Genomic DNA, 22,195 nt, shown 5'->3' with positions numbered 1-22,195 from the left:
TTTAATGGGAAGGCCTATTTCAAGATCTCATTGGTCTTTTTCAAATCGATTTTAAAAAGACCTGGCTCATTAGTGAGAAATACCATTTAAACACGACACACACTGTGAACGACACCAAAACCATCCTTTCTAGATGAAATCATTTGGTAATAGCGTGACCTCTGGAAATAATGACAAGACAGTGATGGATATTAAGTTTTCGTCTGATTAATCACCACCTCCAGTTAATCCCATGCTGTTGGAGGTTGTTTCTCCGCAGGCTGATGAGTATTCACAATGCACTGCCAGCAATGGAAAACAGCACAGCCTTTTACACACCATCAATCACTGTAGCCAGAGGCAGCGGGACTATCTCAATTCTAAAACATCTGTCCATCCATCCATCCATCCATCCATCCATCCATCCATCTGTGTTTTCCTTTCCTTCCTTTTTCATCCAATAGCTATTTTTCCTCCTTCTCTTCAGTTTGTTTGCATTGGTTTCGCCAATGAGGACTTGATTCAAGAGTGGAACATGGTTGAGACAGAGAGAGAGAGAGAGAGAGAGAGAGAGAGAGAGAGAGACGCCGTGCACTGAATAATGATGGCTCTGCTACCCAGGGCACACATTTCACTGTTTACACCACTGGCTAGCACCCCTGATGAGCCGCTAGCTGTTATCCTTTTCGGGTTTATCTGTGCCTGGTTTGATGGATTATGTGCAGATAATCAGTTGTTACACAAACAGTAAAGGGATATTCAGGATTTTGGAGAGAGATTTGGTGAGATAAACATTTAAGTGTTTAGCTTGTGTTGGAAAAAAAATAAAACTGGATCAACACCCTCTGACTGTCAACAAAACACCCGTTACAGGGGGATTAATTCATTTGGGGAGATTATTATGATTTAAGAAATAAATACAGTGTAGAATGATAAAAATACACAAGAAATGCAATAAGCTCCAGATTCTCCTCTGTTCAAGACTACCACTGTTTTTAATGAACAACGGATCAAAAGTGTCTCACTCTCTAGCACAAGATACTGCTTCTCTGTACTCCTCACTCTTGAATTACACAAAACCGCTGTGTTTCTACAAGAGAGGTTTAACCCGAAAGGTGATGAAACACACAGCTCCCTCTCTCTATCTGCCGCTATCACGGGAGTGCTGGGATCAGTGGAAAAGCAGCGGGATGTGACCTTCAACGGCAGAAACTGTTCCTTTAAAAACATCCAAGGTGTCTTCAGCCGGGACTGCTGGTAACGTTTGGCGCCTACATTTACATTTTTTGCGAGGTTTTAAGAGAAACGCTTTGTTTCAGCTCCGTACCAAATCTGTCACCATGGTAACAGATAGGTTTATGCCATCCCTGCCTGGAGCGAAATAGTAATATGAGAGCACTTGGTTGAGTGTTAATGCACTCACAGACCCTGAGGTGAGGGGAAGCAAAAACAGAGACAGTCTTAGTTTCAACGGACTCGCTCCCTGCTAAACAGAGAACTGTGCCATGCTTCCAGAGGAACCAAGAGGCCATCTTTCATGGGTGAAGGGATTAATTACATCATCCTAAGAGGTCGGGTTATTCGTCCACTCCTTGACAGAGGACGAATAAAAAATTAATACTTTAATTAACCCTTCAGAGCGCCCCTCTTCTTGCTCCTCTCCCCAAGGAGGGTTAAAGGTTGGAAGGAGCTAATTACCACCAGGGCAGGAGCTGCTATATATATGCTGGCATGTCTGAGGTCAGTAGAGAAATACAGATCAATATAAAGTTATTCAGCCATGCAGTACAACAGTAGCTCCAAGGCAACAAGAACATGCTTCCACATAAGGTATTACTAGACTCGGGAAGGAGAGGTTTACATACTAGGTAAAGCAGGAAGTGCCAACTGACGGCATAGTACTGCACCAGATGGGCTGTGATGTGTGTGGAGGTGTGGGGGGCAAAGGTCACCAGGAGATACGTTCCTGTTATTGCCAGGGTGCCACCTATGAGAGAAAGAGAGAAGAGAGGGGTGAGACCGGAGTGAGAGGGTTCTGAGACGGACAGATCCACCGAGTCTATCTTACCCTCAAAATATTCTATATCTTTATCTTTTTTGTCATTTCAAACTGGCAATAGAGATTTTTTTTTTTTTGCTTTAGCTTATTATTATGAAATAAATGGGGATATGATAACAATCATCATTGCAACCTGTATAAAAATGGGGCACTGCTAAAAAAACAAAACAAAACAGAACAGCATGCTCCCAGGGATTCATGAATAAAACATTCATGCAATTAGATGTTTCCAACATGTCACTCAGAAATTAAAAGACAATAGTGAAAGTGGGAAAAATTTGCTGATGGTTTATCGCGTAAACCAACAATGAGCTGGGCTGTGTGGCGCCGATATTAATTTTCCAATCTAGCAGCCGTAATGATCGTCAGTGTGACGACCATCACATTCATGTCGTTTAGCAGCGGGCTCTACAAATTGTTATGGCAAACAATAGCTTTCTGTAAAACAATAAAATAGGACAGGCCTGCTGAACAGATGGTGCCTTTTTGTTCCACTGGCAGCAACACGCAGAAATTAGACTTTTAACCTTGTGGATTAAAATGTTTGATTTCGATCCGAGGAAAAAACTGAAGTACGTGTCCTCTGGCACAGGATGCTCTTCACGCTGAGATGATGGGCAGAGTCACTTTGATATAGCTGAGCTCTAAGGTGTCACTTCTCAAGTCAAATCTGAGGGAACAAGTATGTTCTCAAGCGATACGATCCGAAAGTGTCTGTCCTTACCAACAATGTCAGAGGGGCGCACTGTCTCCTTGAGGAAAACCACAGATATGATAGCGCTGGCTGAGGAAGAGAAAACAGATTCTCGTTAGTTTAACTGCGACCAAAACATGCTGTGCTTACTGTTAGTCGAGTAGAATATAACACAGTTTTACACACACACACACACACACACAGTATGGATTTTTTAAAAAGCAATTAACCCAGTATAGACCGCAAATATTTTTAGACTGTAGATTGAACACCACTTGCACTCTGTTGTTTGTTGAAATATAATAATTTATGCTTGTCCCTTAATGAGAAGAACACCATTGGTGTCCGCTATTATTTGCAACCTCATATTCTGCACTGATTATTTTTTTGATGCATCAAGCCAGTTTAATCACAGGCGAGATCATATAAATGAGTGAGTATTGACTTTATAAAAATACAAATTACATCACTAGTATTGTAAACAGTCTACATAGCTGGCTGAATGCATGTACATGGTAATTGGAGTAATCAGATATGACTGTGCAGTGTGCAGTTTGAGAATAGCCCTGTAATTTCTCACATGTATCCCATGTACACACACATCATATGCAGTTCCACCAACACATGAGCACTCAGTCAGGCACAAGTGCACACTGTGAGACTACACTATGTGTGTCCACATAAATAGACACATGCACACACGATGCAAACACAGTGCTTGACATGTTTATTGACCAGCCTGATAAAATCTGTCAGCCCGCTCAGATAAATGGAACTCATTAGGACTTCATAACAGCGGCATCAAATTGCAGCAAGATGCTGTTGCATGCCACATTCTTTATCGACCCATTCATCAATATCATTGTCAAAAACTGCTGCGCTGAGAAGCAATCAGTTTCACATGAGCTCAGTCTCAGATTAGTCTACTTAATGTTTCCCCAGGATGTGCACCGACGCAAGGGAGACGAATAAACATGCAGCGTTTGGCTATCAGAGATGGATAGCGAGGCGAGCAGACATGCATGCCGACACACAGGCGTGCAGATACACAGATGGATGGCCACACGGGTGGAGTAACTGTCCGAGACAAAAAAACAAACTAGAAGACAAACGGCCAGTGGACAGACTGACGGGGGAGGCAAATAGATATGTAAGTGACACGCTAAGGAGATCAGTTTACATAACACTGGCTGCCCTGTTGGAGGTCCTCAGCACCACTAGGCGCCTAAATTCACATCCTTTTCTGTCATTATATTGTTATATACTCCACCAATATTCCAGCAGAGCCAGCCGTGGCAGCTGTGTCTGCTGCTGGGAGACTTTGGACACAACCACAATGAGCTGCTGCCAGGCATCCAGACGGGGTTGCAGGTGATGGCACGCAGACAGAGACAGACTAATTGAATGGAAAAATTGCTGGAAAATGCTGAAAACCAGACAGGCAGGCAGTTTGAGTTTGCATACAGGCTGTGCCACCATCATAAGGAGATTAGCTACAGAGCATAAACAGCTCAATATGTCAGAGACACACAGCATGTCACGCAGGGGATTACTGTGGCGTTGTGGCTTGACAGGCAGGTTCCCTACATGGATGTTAAACATTGTGGAACGCAATCCCAGCTTTAATAGCGAACGTTTCCACCTGAGGGCCAATTTCTGGCAACTCTAATGAACCTAATCCATGAAAAGCTCCATCAAAAACAGAGAAATTCAAGTTGAATTAAAGCAAAAAGCTCACGCTGATAGAGTGCCTGCCAGAGGAGACATGTGAGACACGGCGTAGATGTGCACATACAACAGGGACACTAGTGTCAAATTGGAAGTTTATAAAGACTCTCGTTGGTATTCTACTGAAACAGGCGCTTGTTAAATATTTCATACTGTGAGCATGTTCGCATACACATTTAGGACTCTTTCTTAGCCTCTGGGGCCAGCTCGATCTAACAAGTAACCATAGCAACTCTATACAAAGTGAGATTCACACGGCATGATAAAATGAGAAATGTGGCAACTGGAACCTCTGGGGTCCACAGTTCTGTCACTGCTCCTGTGTATTTGTGAAGGTGTGCATGTGCTTGTGTGTGTGTGTGTGTGTGTGTGTGCATCAGATCAGTACTGGCCCCCTCTATGTGCTCTCTCTCTCAGATGCGCAGTGATGGGAACGTCCCTGTGGGAAAACACACCATGTCAAACCTTCTCTCACCACACAGATCTGACATGAACGGATGAAAGCAGCGAAAGTTGAGCTGTCACCTCCCAGGCAAGCTTTAATGTAAGAGGTACTGTCACATTGCACATATTGCGCGCTCACAATGTCACAAATGACCAAAATAGTGACTTTTGAAAGCATCTGTTCTGTCATGTGAGAACAGGAGTGTCACAGGTCCAGCGTGTTGGTTTCAGGGGAGCAAGAATTTAATACTCTATTTATAATGATGTTTTTTTTTTTTTTTTTATGAGTGTTTGATTACCTCAAAAGAAAAAAGGAATCATCTCATGCCAAGTTTTCATTGTATTTAAATGTGCCAGCTGAAAGTGTGAATGAATCATCATCTGGCTGTTTCACACAGTGCTCAACAACACAATGTATTTGATGCTTAGGTGCTGCAGGTCTGACATCTGTGAGCGACGCTGATGCAGTGTGTGAATCGGTTTTCTGTTTCTTGCCGCCGTGCCAGCCTCTTTTGCATGTGACGACATGGTCTATGACAGAGCGAGCCGACGCGCCGCTCCAGACGACAGCGTTTGGGATGATGCTGTCATTCTTAATAGAGACTGGGGGGCTCTGTGGATGGGGACAGTAGTAATTGCTCTCCATGGAGCGTCAGACTGGCAGTGTGACATGCAGGGACAGGCGGATGACGGCAGCATCATCAGCTCTCACCACCTCCCCTCCCCTGCCCTGCCTCTGCTCTCCACACGTTATAAATCTCTGCCTCTTGTCGTATTTCATTCACATCCTTATTCTCTCCTCTCCTCTCTCTCACCCCATCATCAACTCCTCGCAACATCCAGTCTCCTTTCTCCTCTCTTCTACCACTTGCCTCCCTCTTGTTTACTCACCCAAGGCCTCCCGCAGTCTGTCCCTCCCTCTGAGCCTTCACACGGCTCTTGGAAAACAGGCACAACAAGCGCAGCAGGAGTAGTGTGTGTGTGTGTGTGTGTGTGTGTGTGTGTGTGTGTGTGTGTGTGTGTGTGTGTGTGTGTGTGTGTGTTAGCCTAAGAAGCGTCTCTGGTCGAAAAATCCACCAGACCAGAGTGTTTTTACACACCACTACAATTACGCACGTACTGTGAGTGTGTGTGTGTGTGTGTGTGTGTGTGTACTCATTTGCCTACAGTGTGAGTCACTGTGTGAGGTGAGAGGGGGATTCACGACAGCACACAGCGGCACATATATTTTCCCTGGGCTCTACTTGTTAGCTCTGAGGAGGGCAGAGCATGTCGCGGCTGCAGACATCTTCCTCTCCTGTCTCTCCTTTCACCTCTTCACGACCGGCTTCAAAAATTCTTTAAGGCACGACTTCAAGACAGATATGATTTTACGCACACTCCAGTGGAGCACTAGTGGCTGCAGCGATCAGTGCTTTTCATAGGGATTATAATAACACTAAAATGGAAATGAGTACAGCAATTGTTTATACCTGTGGCTAAAAAGAGTCCTCGTGTCAGTTTTACAAACACTGACAAAGCATCGAGAGGTTACTGCTCTCAACAGAATATAGTGCTTCAGTTCCGTCGTTGTTGTCGTTCAAAAGCATTTTATAAAATAATTGCTCAGTGAGGCGAATGCGGCATCATGCGAGGCTACAATGAACAAGAGGCGTAGCCTTCTTAATAAGATTTGTAGGTTTCGTTCAGAGCTTTATTCAAACCATTCATCCACTTGCGAGACGTGACCATAGGAAAATCGTTTGCGGTAATAGCTGTCATTAATATCCATGACTCACCACCACCTCCACCGCAGCGAGCGATGGGTGGCGGGAGGTAAGGAGCTAACCTGCTCAATATTTAACCTGTGTTTAGAGTGTTTGCACTGAGCAGGACTGCCAGCTGTACCAAGCGGCCTGGCTTTGTTTTGATTGGCTGATGAATCCCGCTTAGGTCACGACAGCTTTAGTTCACACAGTGGGCTGTAAAAATGATTATTTCTGGAGTAGGATGCTGGATTTATAATGTCAGAAGTAATTGGACTTCCTGAATCACCCATATGTGGAGGGTGGAAATGTACATACTCGCCTTCTGTGTCCAGCGCTTGATATAAACGAGGAACTGGAAGAATAATCAAAGCCCCCCCCGCCCGTGCAGCTACACACTGACCTGCTGTGATCACAAAGTGTTGGTTTTAATCTATTCTGTAAGCAATAGCATGAAGCTACAGTTGGATGTTTCTTTTTAAAGTGCATGTTTGTGAGCGTGAGAGACTCTGCTGAGTAAGGTGAGGACCTATCAGCCTCGCAGTGTAGGTAGCTGTGTAGTCGTGAGACACAGATGGAAACAACACTACCACTGTAAGTACAAAACAAAATGAATTCAGTTCATTTGCACGCTTTCGTTTGAAAAGAGGTGCTGTGTAGATTTGCTGCTTCCATATCAGTGGGAGAGCGACTGATCATCTAAACATACAGAGAGAAAAGACTCACCAAAACACGACAGAGGCACTGTTGGTGTGTAGGAAAGAAAAAGGTTATAAAAGTGCGCACATCCAAACAACAATGAATACTAGTTCTCTTGAAAAGAAGTTCATGTGCAAACAAAGACATTATTTTAAACATAGTTTAAAACCCTTCAGTTCAGTAGAAGCTTTTAAACCACTGCTCAAGGAAGGCTAATATGTGCTGATGGCAAATGTATCACAAACATTGTAAGGGCAAAGGAGGAAAGACATGCGCACTATACTGATAGCTCCCAGCGTATCTAGTTTAAATGTACGACAAGGAACTTTTAATCAATTCTAAAGCAGTCTATATTTAATACTGAGGCCTCTATATGACCTACATAAGCAAAAGAGACCATCAGCAAGACAATTTCGCTATTCTATTATCATAGTAATTCCTAATGCCCGTCACTGGATCTGTCTCTGATTTATCCAGTTTGGATTAAGTCATAAAGTTGAAAGTTTTTTTTCATGGCAGAGTGCTGAGGATGAATTGAGGTGTTTCAGCCTGAGGGAAGAAGCTCCTCTACAGTCTGGTGCTTCAGCACTATAACAAAGTTTATTTTGTCTTGCCATTGTCATATTACAGTTATTAATCTTACATAGCCACAAACTGATACATTACCTAATAGCCATGCATCCTAAAAACAGCTTCTAATTCACTTTTAAAACAAAATAAAGATACGACATGAGGCAGTGATGCTGATACTGCTTTCGCCCACAGGGGCCGCCAGAATCAATAAAACAAGGACGGTTCCTTCAGCTTAGAAATGGAGCTTCGAAACATTAGCTTAGAAATGGAGTCTGCTAAAGTAAAATAAAAAAGAAAGGTTACTTTAAGAGGGTAGAAAAAGCAGAAACAAATTAGTTATTTTTCAAGATTTTTCTTTAGTCGCTTGACTTTGGTTGATTGAGGAGATGCATTCAAGCGGTGACAATGTGTCAGAAGTTGGAGGGTTTATGTAGAGGTCACAGCCATGAAGGTTGGGGAGGAATCCAAAAATGGACGTATCCTTATTAATTCCATTTAATGTTTCAGTTAATTTGCTTAATGTTCATCTTTAATTAAACAAAGTTCAGTTTCAGCTGCTTAAGCCATTAGATTTACAGCCAGGACATTTAAAATGATGAGTTTCTGGGAGAGGTTACTGGGGAGATGATTATGGATGATACTTCCAGTGCCAGATGTATCATACTGACCAACTGCACTTTCAGTGGGCAATGCAGTAATAACAGTGTTTGCAGTAGTCACATGATTAAGTTGCTCAACTAGATCTGCATGAACAAATGATATGCCTTACCAATAGCTCTAAGAAAGAGGATTAGTGTGCTGTTACCATGGAAAATACCAGTTCTGGCTGAGTGGCAGGATGTGCCATGCAGGTGGAAGATCCTTACTGGATGTGAATTCTGAAGGCTTTTTGCAGACCTGTGCTTGGCCTCCTCGATTAAATTCATCCCAACTTTTAATTTTTAAGATTATTTTCTCAAATTTTCCAGTAAATGACAAATGGATTCCATATTGGTGTGGTGCTGCTAGGGAATGGATACACACAAATATCACACAAAAGAACATAACATTCAGAGAAACTCTTCAATAATACAGAGATGGATACTCGTTCAAAACTATGGATCCATATAAAAGTTTCTGTTCCTAATATAAAACTGAAAGCCTGCAGCAGCAATCTTGCCTTTGTTCTTTTTTGGAGTGTATGAAAACTTAACCCATTCTATATTGATTACGGTTTTTATCAGATGTCAAACAGAACAGTAAAAGCTTCCAGACTTTAAGCATGTACAGTAATGTTAGCACGTATATGCCTGTTTGTGACAAGATCAGAAGCAAAACGATAGACTTCACATGGCAGTGATTGCTGTTGTTCCCTGTCGCCTCAACCCTTTCCTCCTGCCGACATGCATGGATAATGTATAAAGAAAAAAAAAAAAAAGGTCACAGTTACCTATGACAGACACACAGCCCAGCGGGGCTATGAGTGACGCTGGGGCAAAGCCGTATGCAGCAAAGTTCCCCAGCTCCCCAACACCCATGAGAGTCACACCGCACCACCACATCACAGAGGTGTAGTAGGGCTTGGAGCCACGCTGGGCCTGACGGACGTGGGCATATTTCTGTCAGGGAGAGAGGGAACAGGAGCCCGGGGCATCAGTCAGATTAAGCAGAGCTGGGGAGCTGCACAAGGCAAACTCTAACATAAACCACAGAGATAACATTACAGCCCTATATAACACTTGAAGAATAAGGTGCAATTTAAGAGACAAGCATTAAAGAGGCTGAATAAACTAAACATCCCCTGACTATTAGCATTTCATCTTGGACGCAGAATGAAACCAATTAAAGCAAATCAAAGTGTTGGGAAGCTGTACAAGCTGTACAAGGCAAACACAAATGTACACCTCATAATCACTGACAAGTCTATCTGTGGAAACTTACACAGCCTTATAAACAATGGTCATAATTAGTTGAAGCTGTTATGCCTTCTCAGTCTGTCTTAGACACTATGCGTGCCACTGCCATAAAGACCCCAATTAAAGTTATATTGCTAACTAACTAGCTAATTAAGTTGAAATATGTTTCTTCTGTTTAAAATCCACTTTGCGGTATTCTAATTATAATGGGCTTTACTGGCAGAAAGTCACATCTGCTGTCTGCTGTCTGCTGCACAAAGCCTGCTGTGAACATGTCAGCAGATCACACAGTCAGTGCCTAAGTCTATGTTCACTAAAGTCCGGATGAACACATGGAGAGCCTGCTAAAGAGAGAGCAAACTGCAAACTGAGAACAGCAGTCCCAGAGTACTTAGAGAGTGAACAAATTGCCTGCTGCTTGCTGAGTGTCTATGGTTCAGCTGGATTCCAGTGTTCCTACCTGTATGTTGAGTGAAATGCTGATGAGGACATTCCCACATATGGAGATGATGATTCCCAGGAGATAGGTCTGTGGGAACAAACAGTAAACAGGCACAGATTAGGCGACGCTCTACTGGTCACACAACAACTCTGAGCACTCCATAATACTCCGTGCAAGTCTTCCATCCAGCTGTCACATCTGTCATTTCCATGACGACCAAAGAGAGCGTTGTTCCATTGGTGATCCGTTCAAAACCAGGCACCAGGTTACTAAAAATATATATTTACATAAACTTTCAGTTCTCATGTACTCACCTGCAGTAGATTCCAACAGACACAACACAGATATTTAACAGAGATACGCAAAAAACACAAACACTCCCTCACCCTCTTAACTCTCCCACATTATACGACACCACACAGTGGCCTGGATGCAGGTTGGTACACACCTTTAGACACACAAACTTCATGTTTAAATATGCAAACAAGACAACATCTCATGTAATGTGTGCTAACATTTCCAAAACTGAAATCCGAGCCAAAAAACACATAAATACATATTTGTAGACTTTTTTTCAACAAGTCTGAAAGCAAAATAGCCCAAAATCGCAAAATTGATCAATGCATGTTTTTATCTGTTGTGTCTCCCCTTTAAGAATATGGGAATTTAACTAGTAACGTGAATTGCAATGCTAGCATCTTTGCGTCAACATGCTAACATTAGTGGACGACAGTAAAATGCTGTTGTTTAACCAGGTGGATTAACATGTTTTATCTTAGTTTAGTGTGCTTGCATCCAGACATGTTCACAGCAATGCTAAGCTGCTGATGATTAGTAGGCCTAATGTAAATATATTCACTATATAGCATGCAGTATAGAACATCATCATGCAAACATTTCAGCAGTTTGCTGAGTGGACATGGTCTTTCTTTGTTTAACTGGAAGTAACAAAAAATGCCGGCTGTAATTGACACATGTCAGTTGTGTGGTGTGAATGATGAATGGCAGCCCAGTTAATTATCAAGAACATACTGTTCGAAATAAAAATGTTGGTGAGGTTAATGCATGTCAGCTGACATTTTATCACTCTACATTCCAGTTTACATACATTTATCATCACTTTCATTATTATGTAATAAGCATTTACATCACTTCACATTTGTGTTGTGAATGATAAATGATGAAGGTGGGACTCAGTAAATACAATAAACATGGCTCCGCTTTCATCAGATCACGAGTGTCCATTTTTATAATTTGATTTTTGTTACTGCCACCCTGCATATGTGACAGAACTTCATTCAATATTGTAATTTGGAAAGTAAAGAACCTCTCAAAAAGGGTATTTAGCTGTTTTGAAGCTGGCCTCAAGAGTTAATTTATTGGTGGGGCTCTACCTTGAATGTATGTAGCCTATAAATTTTCATGGCAATCCATTAAACAGCTGATAAGTGATTTCAGTCTGAACCAAACTGGTGGCCTGACTCACAGAAGTTGCCTTCCCTAGGAAACCGCCATTAGCAGAGTGGAAAAGCATGCTCTTGTGAAATGATGCCCTCCAAATATGCCTTGTATAATGAGACTTATTATTATTTTGATGTGTTTGAAAACTTGCACAATATCACAAGGTCCTTTGTATAGGAGGAGAAGAAAAATGGGTGTCTTTTTATAGCCAACTCTCAGCAGGAATGCATAATTGGTGTTTAAGTGATGGGAGGAGAAACAGGATCCATTTGCTTTCGTCGCTTCGAGAATACTCCAGGCTAAATTTTCCCCATATGCTTGGAAAATGATTGCCAAAAGGAAATTTAATTTTAGGTCATAAACATACCGGTGGCTGTGGGCGGACAAAGTTTACAAAGAAATGAAAGCATGCAGTGGGGGTGGAATGATGAAACCCTAAAGAAAGAAACTCAATCACTACAAAAGAAGTAACAGCAGCCAAGCACATCCATGTATTTATCCCTTGAAAGAGCATTATGAGAGGGATAGGGGAAGAGCATGGAAGCGATATACAGTGATGGGAGTTAAAACAAAGGAATACGAGGAAAACAATGGAGAAGGAGTGAGCTGGAAAATGAGAGGGAGGAAGGGGTATAGTGGGAAAAATAGAAAAGAGGACAGCAATGCTGGATTAAAAAATGAAGGAGAGGAGAGGGAGTCAGTGTTCATTCTGCAAGATAAGACAGGCAGTGGGTTATTGTCAATAATAACCATCTGATAATGTTGACAATGAGATAACAGCACTGCAGGCAAAGGCCGGCAGAATGAATGAAGTGTAAATTAATTCCTCTGGTTTCCAAACCCAACAGCTGATCACCATCACACAATCCAGAGGTCGTCTATCGCTCTGTCAGAGCACATTATTAGACACCCTTGTGAAATTATGAAACATCTCTTCGCACCACCGAGGGAAAAGAGCTGTCATCATAACTTATTCTTGAAGCCATTAGGGAAAGACCAAAGCCCATTCTCTGGACAAGGAAAATAGCAGTGACCCTCTGCTCTTTCTGACAGCCTCAGAGAGAGTGAAGCAGACAGAGGAACGCTAGACAAAATGATAATGGTACACTTCGCAGAACACAGTTTGGTAACCTTTCTTCAAATGACACCAGCAATAACAGTGTCTCATCCTCAGTGTGCTGGAATCACAGGGACGATATCTGAATTTGAAACAGGAGAAGCGCAGGTCTGAGACTGAGCATCAAAGATCTCATATCCCGGCTGCATAACTTCACTTGACTGTACTTCACCTTCAAGTATTTCCTCACTTTAGACATACAAACTGTCAAATAATCTTGTGTAGCACACATTGATGGCTCTTTGAGGGTATAAACAATCTTTAATTTCACTGGAGACACACCAAGACAACTACATTGATAAGCATTTGAAGCCCTGGATCAACTTAAGGGTTGGCCATTTTTTTTTTTGCATAATTTTTTGCTACCTTTGTAGAAATGATCTTACATTCCAACAACATTCAATAATCAAAACAATGCCCTGACAGGAAAAAATATGAACATCTGGTGCCTGTGACCGTCATAGGCTTCCACTATGCACATCTTACCAGTTCATTTGGCCCTAATGAAATGATTGGAAGACCCATCTGTCCATCTACCTACGCACTCGCCGTACCATGTGCTGTACACTTGTGCATGACCAGAATCTAGGCGGTAATATTGCTAAAGCTCAGCACAAAAATGGCAGCTAGTAACTAGTACTCACTGCTGCTGAGCTAGCATTTACTCACTGCTGTCTGGCAACCATTAAAATGTGTTCATTTGGATGATGTCATTTGTTTTCTTACATGTGAAAGACATGAAATAGCGTAAATAAAAGATTTGATGACAACAGTGTGCTAGGCTCTAAGCTCTCAGCCACTGAGCTGAAGAGCAAGCCACTGACACAGACTGACAGACTGTCGTTCAACAGCTAATCCAGTGGCACAAATCACACAGCTGCTCAGCCTAATGCTATGTTCAGACTACTAGCAACTGAAAATCCCCCAAACTACTACAACTAGTGCATTGCCTTTAGGAAGCATGTATTCCTATAGAAAAATGGGAGGTTAAGTAGTTTTTTCATGGATGGCCAAATGAGGTTGTGTTTTAAGGTGGGACGTCAGGGATATAATTGGCTGTTTTTGACTACTTTTGATTTTACCATTATATTTCATACCTTGCCTTGTTTGTTGTCCTTATTTTCAGCACAACCTCACATGTGTGACTGTACAATTGTTTTTTTTCATTTTGACATACTGTATTAACACAATGGACCTAAAATCACAAAAAAAATAAAATCCGAGTAGGAACATTTTTTTTTACTGTGAAAATGACAAATATGTTTAATGAACCATTTTTTATTACTTATAATGCAAATGTAAATTGCTGTGTGCTAAAGTTGTGAAATTTACAAAGTTATATGTAACTATTTACATTTAAATGCAGGCAATGCCTCAGGCTCAGGGCTCCCTCAGCTCTCCTGCCTGCTCAACATTCAGCCATCTCCTCATTGTTTTGAGTGACAAAAACAAAAAAATGACTACACTACTCACTAAACACACCAAACGCGCAGCTAACATGACGGCAAAGTGTGGCGGACATTATTCATCACAAGTCCGGTTTTGGACACTCTGGTGCATCCGTCGACTCAGGAGGTGGGCCATGCGGGTGGGCTAGCAGCTAGCTACACACGAACATCCACAGATTCCGATTCCAGTTTGTCCTCGCATATCCAGACCTCCTCAGACCCGAACAGACTCCGGACTCGTTTAGTCTCATTAATTTACAAAAGTCAGTTTAGATGCACAAAATGGGACTGAACCGCTGGCAAAATCCCAGTCCAGCTCGCACCGAGCAGGCATAAATTTGCTTGTTTTTTAAGGTATGTCATGGGTGTGGGCTCTGCAGTGACTGGCTCTGGTGCGCACGTGACTATGGTGTGCAGTGATTGGCAATGCTAGCGGAATTTGTAAAACATTTGTGAAATATTTTATTAATGGTATAATTGTAGTCCAAACAAATCCGATGTTGCACATCCTTGAACCACGCAGCAGCCATGTTGAAAATCTCAGGTCAGTCTGATCCTGATCTGCAGAGATATTTGAGGCACACACACACACACACACACACACACAGATTCCTTGCATCTATAGAGTCAAACTGAAAGGGACAAAACTGTGTTTACCAAACTGCACCCTGTGGTTCAGTGCTGGCCCCCAACAAACATCTGAGGCAGCCTCTGTATGAACACCGTCACTCTTAATACCCTAGAACTTATACACGACTGCATTAAACTGTTGTTCACTGACAAGCATCTGTCAGGTTAGGAATGACAAATTGTAGAAAACTACTGGTTGCATGGATACCAGCAACAGCTCGCAAGTGTCACAGAATTATGCTCTGTCATCAGTGCTGCACTGTTAGCTAAAGTAAGTTGTTTTTGTGGGCAACTTGGGAGTCAATGCAGAAGTGAGATGGAAAAGAGCATCACAATAGGAAAAAAAAGCTGCATGGCTGAGGAGAAAAGGAGCTTTCAGTATAATGGATCAGCTCTTGCTTTGTCGAGTCTCGGGGGACAGATAAATCAGTCTGCTAACAGGTGAATTCAGTGCTCAAGGATTTTAATGGTCAACACCATTATGAGAGCAATCATAAATCCTACGACAAGTCCTTTGGTTTTCCTGTATGGCCCTAAATCACATGCTGGCTGCTTTATTTTGCACACAGTCATCAATAACATTTAGAACCTTATTGCGGCACGGAAGGAACTCAGGGATCACAAAAATCAGTAGATCCGTCCTCTGCAGATCAGGGATTACTAGACCAAACAAACAAATAACTGATACCGCCATTCCTTAAGCCAGGCATCTAGAGTGTGGCTTTATTTTCCAATATTGGTGAAAAAGTACTTTGACAATGACTCACATTTTGCTGAGTCCGACATGTTGCACCTAAAGTATATTGGATTGACGTGCAAAGATAATACAGATCAGACCAGTCAAAGCTCAGAAAAACCCCTTGATCGATTTATCAGTCGCTGGATTGATTGCTTACACTTCTCAACGTGACAGGAATACACTTTCACTGAAACCTGTGGATAGATGTAGATAGGTGATCCAATGATCAACGCAACACATGGCCACAGGATCTGTAGTCGGTGCACCAAAAGCTCGCACTATAGGCGAGGAAACGAGGAAAGGTCGCCGCTCTCCCCTTAAACTGACAGCCCATTTTCAATTACTTTTGTCTCGTCCGATCACAACGCACCATAATTCCATCCAGCAGCACCACTTTACAGTAAAACCACTTGTGCTGTACCCTCTTTATTGTGTAACACAACTCATCATCTCCACATCAGCCCGATAAAGAATTTAAGCCAATTTTGAATTTAAAACCACAACAAACAACCCAGTCATTCTCCTCTGTTACCAAGCCTGCCCCTATCTGCTCCTCACCCTCTGTAACACATTCACCTTGACACCAAGTCTGATGAGTCCGCTGACCCGTAACACACCTACAGCAATGGATGATACCACACCAGAGGTAAATAGGATTTCGACTCTGGCTTGTGTGTGTGTGTGTTTGTCTATATATGTGTGTGATGATTGCAGTGTAACAGAAGTAAACAGGATTTAGGAGAGGGAGGTGGGGAGCAGATGGGCGGCTCGATGATGAGATTCCTTGGGGACTGATATCACATCAAGGTAAAAAAAAAAAAAGAAAGAAAGTGTGTGTGTTGTGCGGCGGGTGTGTGGGTGTGCGATGATAGGCTCCATCCTCAACTGTGGAGGCAGACAGACAGAGAGACGGAGAGACAATGGTGAGGGCTGACTGTGTGAGAGATGACTGCGGCTCGGAGGTAATTCACGATCAGACAGACGGCGTCGTACATCAGGCCAGCTGTGCTCTGCTCACTAAACCAAGATCAATAACCTTGTCGAGCTCTAACAGGACGGCATGTAAGTGGCCCACTGCTTTGCTGCTACTGAGCCAATCAGGAGGCAGCTACTTGATACTGAGGGAGGCCAGGGGGCAGAGCGAAGTGTCTGAATGTGTGTCAGGGTGAAAGAGTGTGTCAAGAGTACAAGGTGGTGGGAGTATAACCTGGGGATAGTTCATCCACGCACTTCACACTGCAGAAGAAGCAATTTTGAAGTGTCAGAATCACGTCACCTTTTAATGGACTCATTCTTGCTGGATTAAGCATGCCCAGCAAGTGGATTCAACCTGACCGCGCTTAATCACTCCTGTTTTGTTTATTCATCTTGTCTCAGTGTTTTGGTGGAAGAGAGAGCACACGCATTCGCACAGCAGGAATTATGCACTTCACCCAGACAGCAGGAGTCTAAAGCTCTACCCACCGGGGGAGACAAATTCACACAGCAGAGTGGGAGAGAGGGTGAGAGAGGGAGGGAGGGAGGGAGCTGGAGAAAGTAGGTGCGAGAGATAAAGAGAGAGAGTTTTCCTGTCACAGGAAGAGCAAACAAAGCTGTGGAGGCAGGCGAGGCCGGTACACACTGGGAGTGCCTCTGGCTTGTAGGCTTACTTAGCAAACACTACACACTTAGCTCAAGGAAAGCAGGAGGCTTCACCCACAGAGCTGTCTGTGCTGCACTGTACTGTGTGTTTACTACTATAGATTTCACCATTGACGTTAAACAAAGCTGAACATTTTTCTGCTGCTAAACTTCACTGGACAGTGTACTGTATTTATGGGAAATATGTCACTTCATCTGTGCAGTGGTGAGAAAGTACCAGTTACTAAAGTGCTGTGCTTAAAGGGTTATCCCATCAATTGTGCACATTAAAATGTGTTGTAGTATTTGCAAAGACCTATAAAAACACTAATGTGTAAAAAGCTACCCTTAAACAACAATTGTGAGGTATTTGCACTTTACATAATGGTGATAGCAGACAGAATCAATGAGTCTGTCTGTTTTTCCTTTATTTTTGGTAAGGTATGGCTTGAGGTGACTTAGTAGTTCCACTTCTATTAAGAGGTGAAACTAAGATGGTTTGTGTAAAAGTTATAACTCCTGAGGATCTTTATGGCTGCAAGTATTTTTTCTACATGCTGACTTGACCTGATACTGACTGTGAAGAAACTTGGCAGCAGATCACAGACAGATCCCAGTGTTCCGTTGCTCGCCACTTAAAAGTCGGGATGACACAAAGTCAGATTGCAGCAGTCGGGCGAGTTTGGATTTCTGTATCAACACGTGCGAAACTCAGCAAAAACTCTGCAAGCTGCATGAGCACATTCATCCTTAAGGCACAATCAAGGATGTGTCAAAAAACGCTCTGTTTACTGACTTCTGGAGGAATAACTGTACTTGGTTATCTTTTATATTAAACTGCAGTGCAATGTGCAAATTCAATTTCCTAAATGTCAGAGATAAAGTTTGAGTTTCCATTAAATTCTCTGTGGAGCTTTTTCAGCCTCGAGATACAAACCTAACATCAAGGCATGCACAAATGAAAATGAAAAGCGTTTGGAGGACTGGACTGAGCATCGGACTCAAATTTTACTTCAGTATACTTGTGGGCTATATGTCTTACATATATTCTTACTCTACATCTAACCTTGTAAGGGCATTTTTCTCATCTTCCTGAAGGCATGTGCAAAGCTCCACACATGTTTTCATGAATGCGTACTCATGCGAAGCAAACCTGAAACCTGCCAAAACTTGAACCCATCTGCCAAGCATGTTTAGCTGCTGACCACAAGTCTGAATCTGCTGCCTGAATCGAACTAACACTGACGCAACAGAGGCTGAATGAGCCTTCAAGTTGACGGAGGGACTGACAGCACAGATCCTCCTCCTCCTCACTAGGACACTGACGCACAGGCAGACAGACAGATAGACAGCACGGTCCTTTGTGTCCACTGACAATGGGGATCTGTCCGTCCTCGGGATGGGCTGATCTCTGGATGAAGCCCTACACTTTCCGCTCAGAGGTGGTGGGTACAGAGGAAGTGAGGGCGAGAGGAGAGTTAGCTCAGAGATGCAGTTGGGCGAAAAAAAAAAAGACATCGACAAGGCTGGAAAACCACTAAGTTGACATCTCAACTATGTTAGGTTAGTTTGTATGTTTGATTATATGAAAATATGGCTTGCCAACAAATTTAAGCAATATGATCATAATCACATACATCCTCAGTGCCCCCCACCCATAGCCTCTCTCAATCCTTGAAAGGGTTCCCACACCCTAGAGACAAAATTCCCTCAAATTCTAGGATCCAACACAACATATTTCGAGACACGGATCAGAGGTAATCACTCCTACAACACTCAAAACTTTTTTTTTTACAGAGAACTGCCAGGCTTAACAGAAGCTCACAGACAACAAGGAGAGAGGCTTGAATGTGTGAACATGTCTAAGCCGCGCTGCTGTCTTACAGTATGCGCAGAAAACTGCAGAGGTCGCATGCAGACAGTGGAAATGTAGCCGATCATTACCTCTAGTTCATTATGCAAATTTTTTTGCCTAAAATAACAGCTTCAAAGTCATTTGAGTGTCTCTGCACTCTTGTTTCTGCACTATGTAACTTCACATCGTTACATACATGTTTAGTTTTCATGACACTGTTATGATGAGTTTTGCTTGTGGTTTGCACCTATATCACGTCTGACAAATTGCTACAGAGCTGGGATTTTTACTGATGAAAGTTGTGTCCCATTGAGAAACTGTGGGGGTATGTTCTTGAGAAAAAATATGTACATTCAAACTAACTCTTGTCTATTAATGTCTACTTAAAAACAGATGTTTAAGGCCTTGATGTTCCCTTAAACTCACAAACCTTACCTTGCTTGCATTTAGAGTGACACTGTGTGCAAGGTCACACGGCTGGCCCGCTACCAAGGAAAACTCGCAATATTGAGTGTACATCCAATAATATAAAGGTCTTAGACAGGATTAACAGCATACTTGCAATTTGCTACTTGATGAAGTTAACAAGTAGTGGGTCTAAGAGGGAGAAGGGAATATGGTGTTGTTAAAGTCAAAATGATGTATTGCCCTGTTAGCAACAATGTCCTCTGTTATTAGATTATATGGAAAAATGCCCATTCAATTTTCATATATTTTTTTGTACAAGATGCTTATTATATATTGGCTCTATGATGGCACGGCGAGTACTCTCAGGGGGTCACCAAACACGTTTACACAGTCAGTTACCAGGACAAAGACGAAATATTAAGTCACCACACTGATGTAGCCAAGTTTGTTTTTCGGAGTATTTCCACAAAACAGTTATTTTCAGTGGAGTCTTCAATCACCCACAATCTCCAACTCAAATGGAAACTGGCAGTGTAGCGTTTGGTACCACAGAAGCTCCTGGAGCGAATTCTGCACAAATGTAGTTGAAAGTTCTGCACAAGTTCTGTCCCTGTTTTATAACAGGGGGGCCAACCAGTGGGATAATGTGCTCCTCTAACGTAGACATTTTCAGTTGCAGTCCGCGAACACTTCCAACTCTGGGAGGCAGTTAGCGTGCAAGACAGGCTCATATTGTCCCCTGGATGTCGGGATGTTCGCTGGGATGGTGGGTAGCAGTGGACAGAGGGGGAGCTGGGACCATTAGCCAGCTGTTCAGGACTCTTACAGTAGATCTATTCTCTCACAACCCACCCATAAGCCATTACTCATTACTCACGCCTCTCACTCCTCCTCTGTTACTCTCTCTCTCTCTCGCTTTCTCGCTCTCTCACACACTCTATCTCTCTCTGCCCCCCCAGTGGTAATGTCACACCGAGGGGAACATGGCAGAAAGAGAGCAACACACTGACAGAGGAGGATGTGCATGAGGGGAATGCATGTCTGCATAAGAGTAGGAGGGCAGAGGGCTGCACACACACACACACACACACACACACACACACACACACAAACACACACACACACACACACACACACAAAGTGAAAGAGACAGACCTTACATTAGCATACACAATCAGATGTGCGCATGCTCAACTTAATGCACAGAGTCAGGAGAGTAAGAAAGTTAGAAATTCAAAAGAAAGAAAAGGCCTTTCAACAGGATGATTTACTGTTGGTCACTTTAGAAAAGCAGTCCTGACAGCCAGCACCGATAGATCTCTGCTGTCTGGCTTCCTCGGCCACGCTGAGTGCTCATTAGCCAAAAAGCTTTGGAGGCTGAGGTTATATTTTGACTTCCAAGATTTTTTTGATTTTGATTTGATTAACTTAATCTCCTCTTGGACACTGGAGTGTAACTTCCTGCTCCAAATGAAGGTCAGGGAGGGAAGTTCCTGAAAGTAAAAAAAAACAAAACAAAAAGAGGAAGCACGGCTAGAGAGTCTTATCTCCTAGTCTGCAGTGTTGCAGTGAAGCTTAACGGCTGAAACAGGTTCACCATGATTTCTGTCACACATGAAGTAAGCAATGGAAGTAAGGGATCTACACTAGAAGAAATGAAGAGGGTGGAAACTACATTATGTACTGAATTCTTTCTATTTTAATGTTTTAGTAAGTGCTATGTTGTCAAATTATAGAATCCATAAACAAATCAAATTTTCACTCATTATTTAATTTAGATTCAAAGTAAGAGACTTCAGAGATAGAGAAATATATTAAATTGACGGTCTGATCAACGAATTTAAAGCATTCCTGGTTTCATCAACATTAAACATGAACCTGTTCCACAACCTTTGAAATGATCAGCTATAATAGCTGTTGCCAGGACAACTGTCTCATATCACGCCATTCTGCTGCGCTCTGTCGGTATCAACTTTCCCCACCGTCACCTGAGCAAACAACGTTAAAGTTAAACAAACTCACCCGGAGCGGATTTTCCAGGATCTCAGCGCGGTGCGCCTTAGCGGAGGTGTTCAGCAGGGGCACATGTTCAGAGCTCGAATTCGCCATGTTTCCTTATCGTTTGAATAAGGAAAACAGAAAAAAAAAAAAGTTTCTCTGTATCGGAACTCCCACTTTCTTCACATCCTCGACCGCTGCTTTTCAACTCATCCCATCCCGCGCAGCCCACGTCCCTGTCACTTCAGTGGAAACTCAGGAGGAGAAGTCCCCGGAGGCAGCGAGGCGGATCAGGAGTTTGTGTTGGCTTCAAGTGCAGTCGGAAAACGGAACTTGCAATTAACGCGCTTGAAAATACATTTGGGCATGCTTGTTCTTGGTTTTGTGTCTTGATCAAAATAAAGATATCTGTCTGGTGTAAAAATAAATCAACAACAACTCTCCAATCAACTTAATCAACACCAGAGTAGAAAGCTTAAAACGTTGACCTATACATTAAATAAGTAGAATTGACACTACAGAATAAAAACATTAGGTATATGCATGTATTTGTATTGATTTCATTTCTTAGTTTTTCATTTAATAAGGCAATGTCATTTATCTATTATCATTGGTGGAAGAAGTATTCAGATCCTCCTTAAGTAAAAGTACTCATGCCACA

General features: G+C 42.6%; 1 protein-coding gene across 2 annotated transcripts in view; it reads right to left on the bottom strand.

Moving 5' to 3' along the window:
* The window catches only part of LOC119006153 (NIPA-like protein 2), a 28,196-nt gene extending 6,302 nt beyond the window's left edge, over positions 1–21,894 (bottom strand). The window contains exons 1-5 of one of the 2 annotated variants that reach the window (XM_037074562.1): positions 21,559–21,894; positions 10,277–10,345; positions 9,351–9,519; positions 2,763–2,822; positions 1,845–1,966 (exon numbers count right to left, since the gene is read on the bottom strand). In XM_037074562.1, coding sequence (XP_036930457.1) covers positions 1,845–1,966; positions 2,763–2,822; positions 9,351–9,519; positions 10,277–10,345; positions 21,559–21,645 — 507 coding nt within the window. In that variant the 5' untranslated portion in view covers positions 21,646–21,894. The remainder of the gene's footprint in view (positions 1–1,844; positions 1,967–2,762; positions 2,823–9,350; positions 9,520–10,276; positions 10,346–21,558) is intronic. The other variant, XM_037074561.1, reaches the window with a different exon arrangement.
* Between the last annotated feature and the right edge of the window lie 301 nt (positions 21,895–22,195).

This window comes from Acanthopagrus latus, chromosome 17, assembly GCF_904848185.1.
Source record: "Acanthopagrus latus isolate v.2019 chromosome 17, fAcaLat1.1, whole genome shotgun sequence".
NCBI classification, from domain to species: Eukaryota; Metazoa; Chordata; class Actinopteri; order Spariformes; family Sparidae; genus Acanthopagrus; species Acanthopagrus latus.
This window is presented reverse-complemented; position numbering and strand designations above follow the sequence as displayed.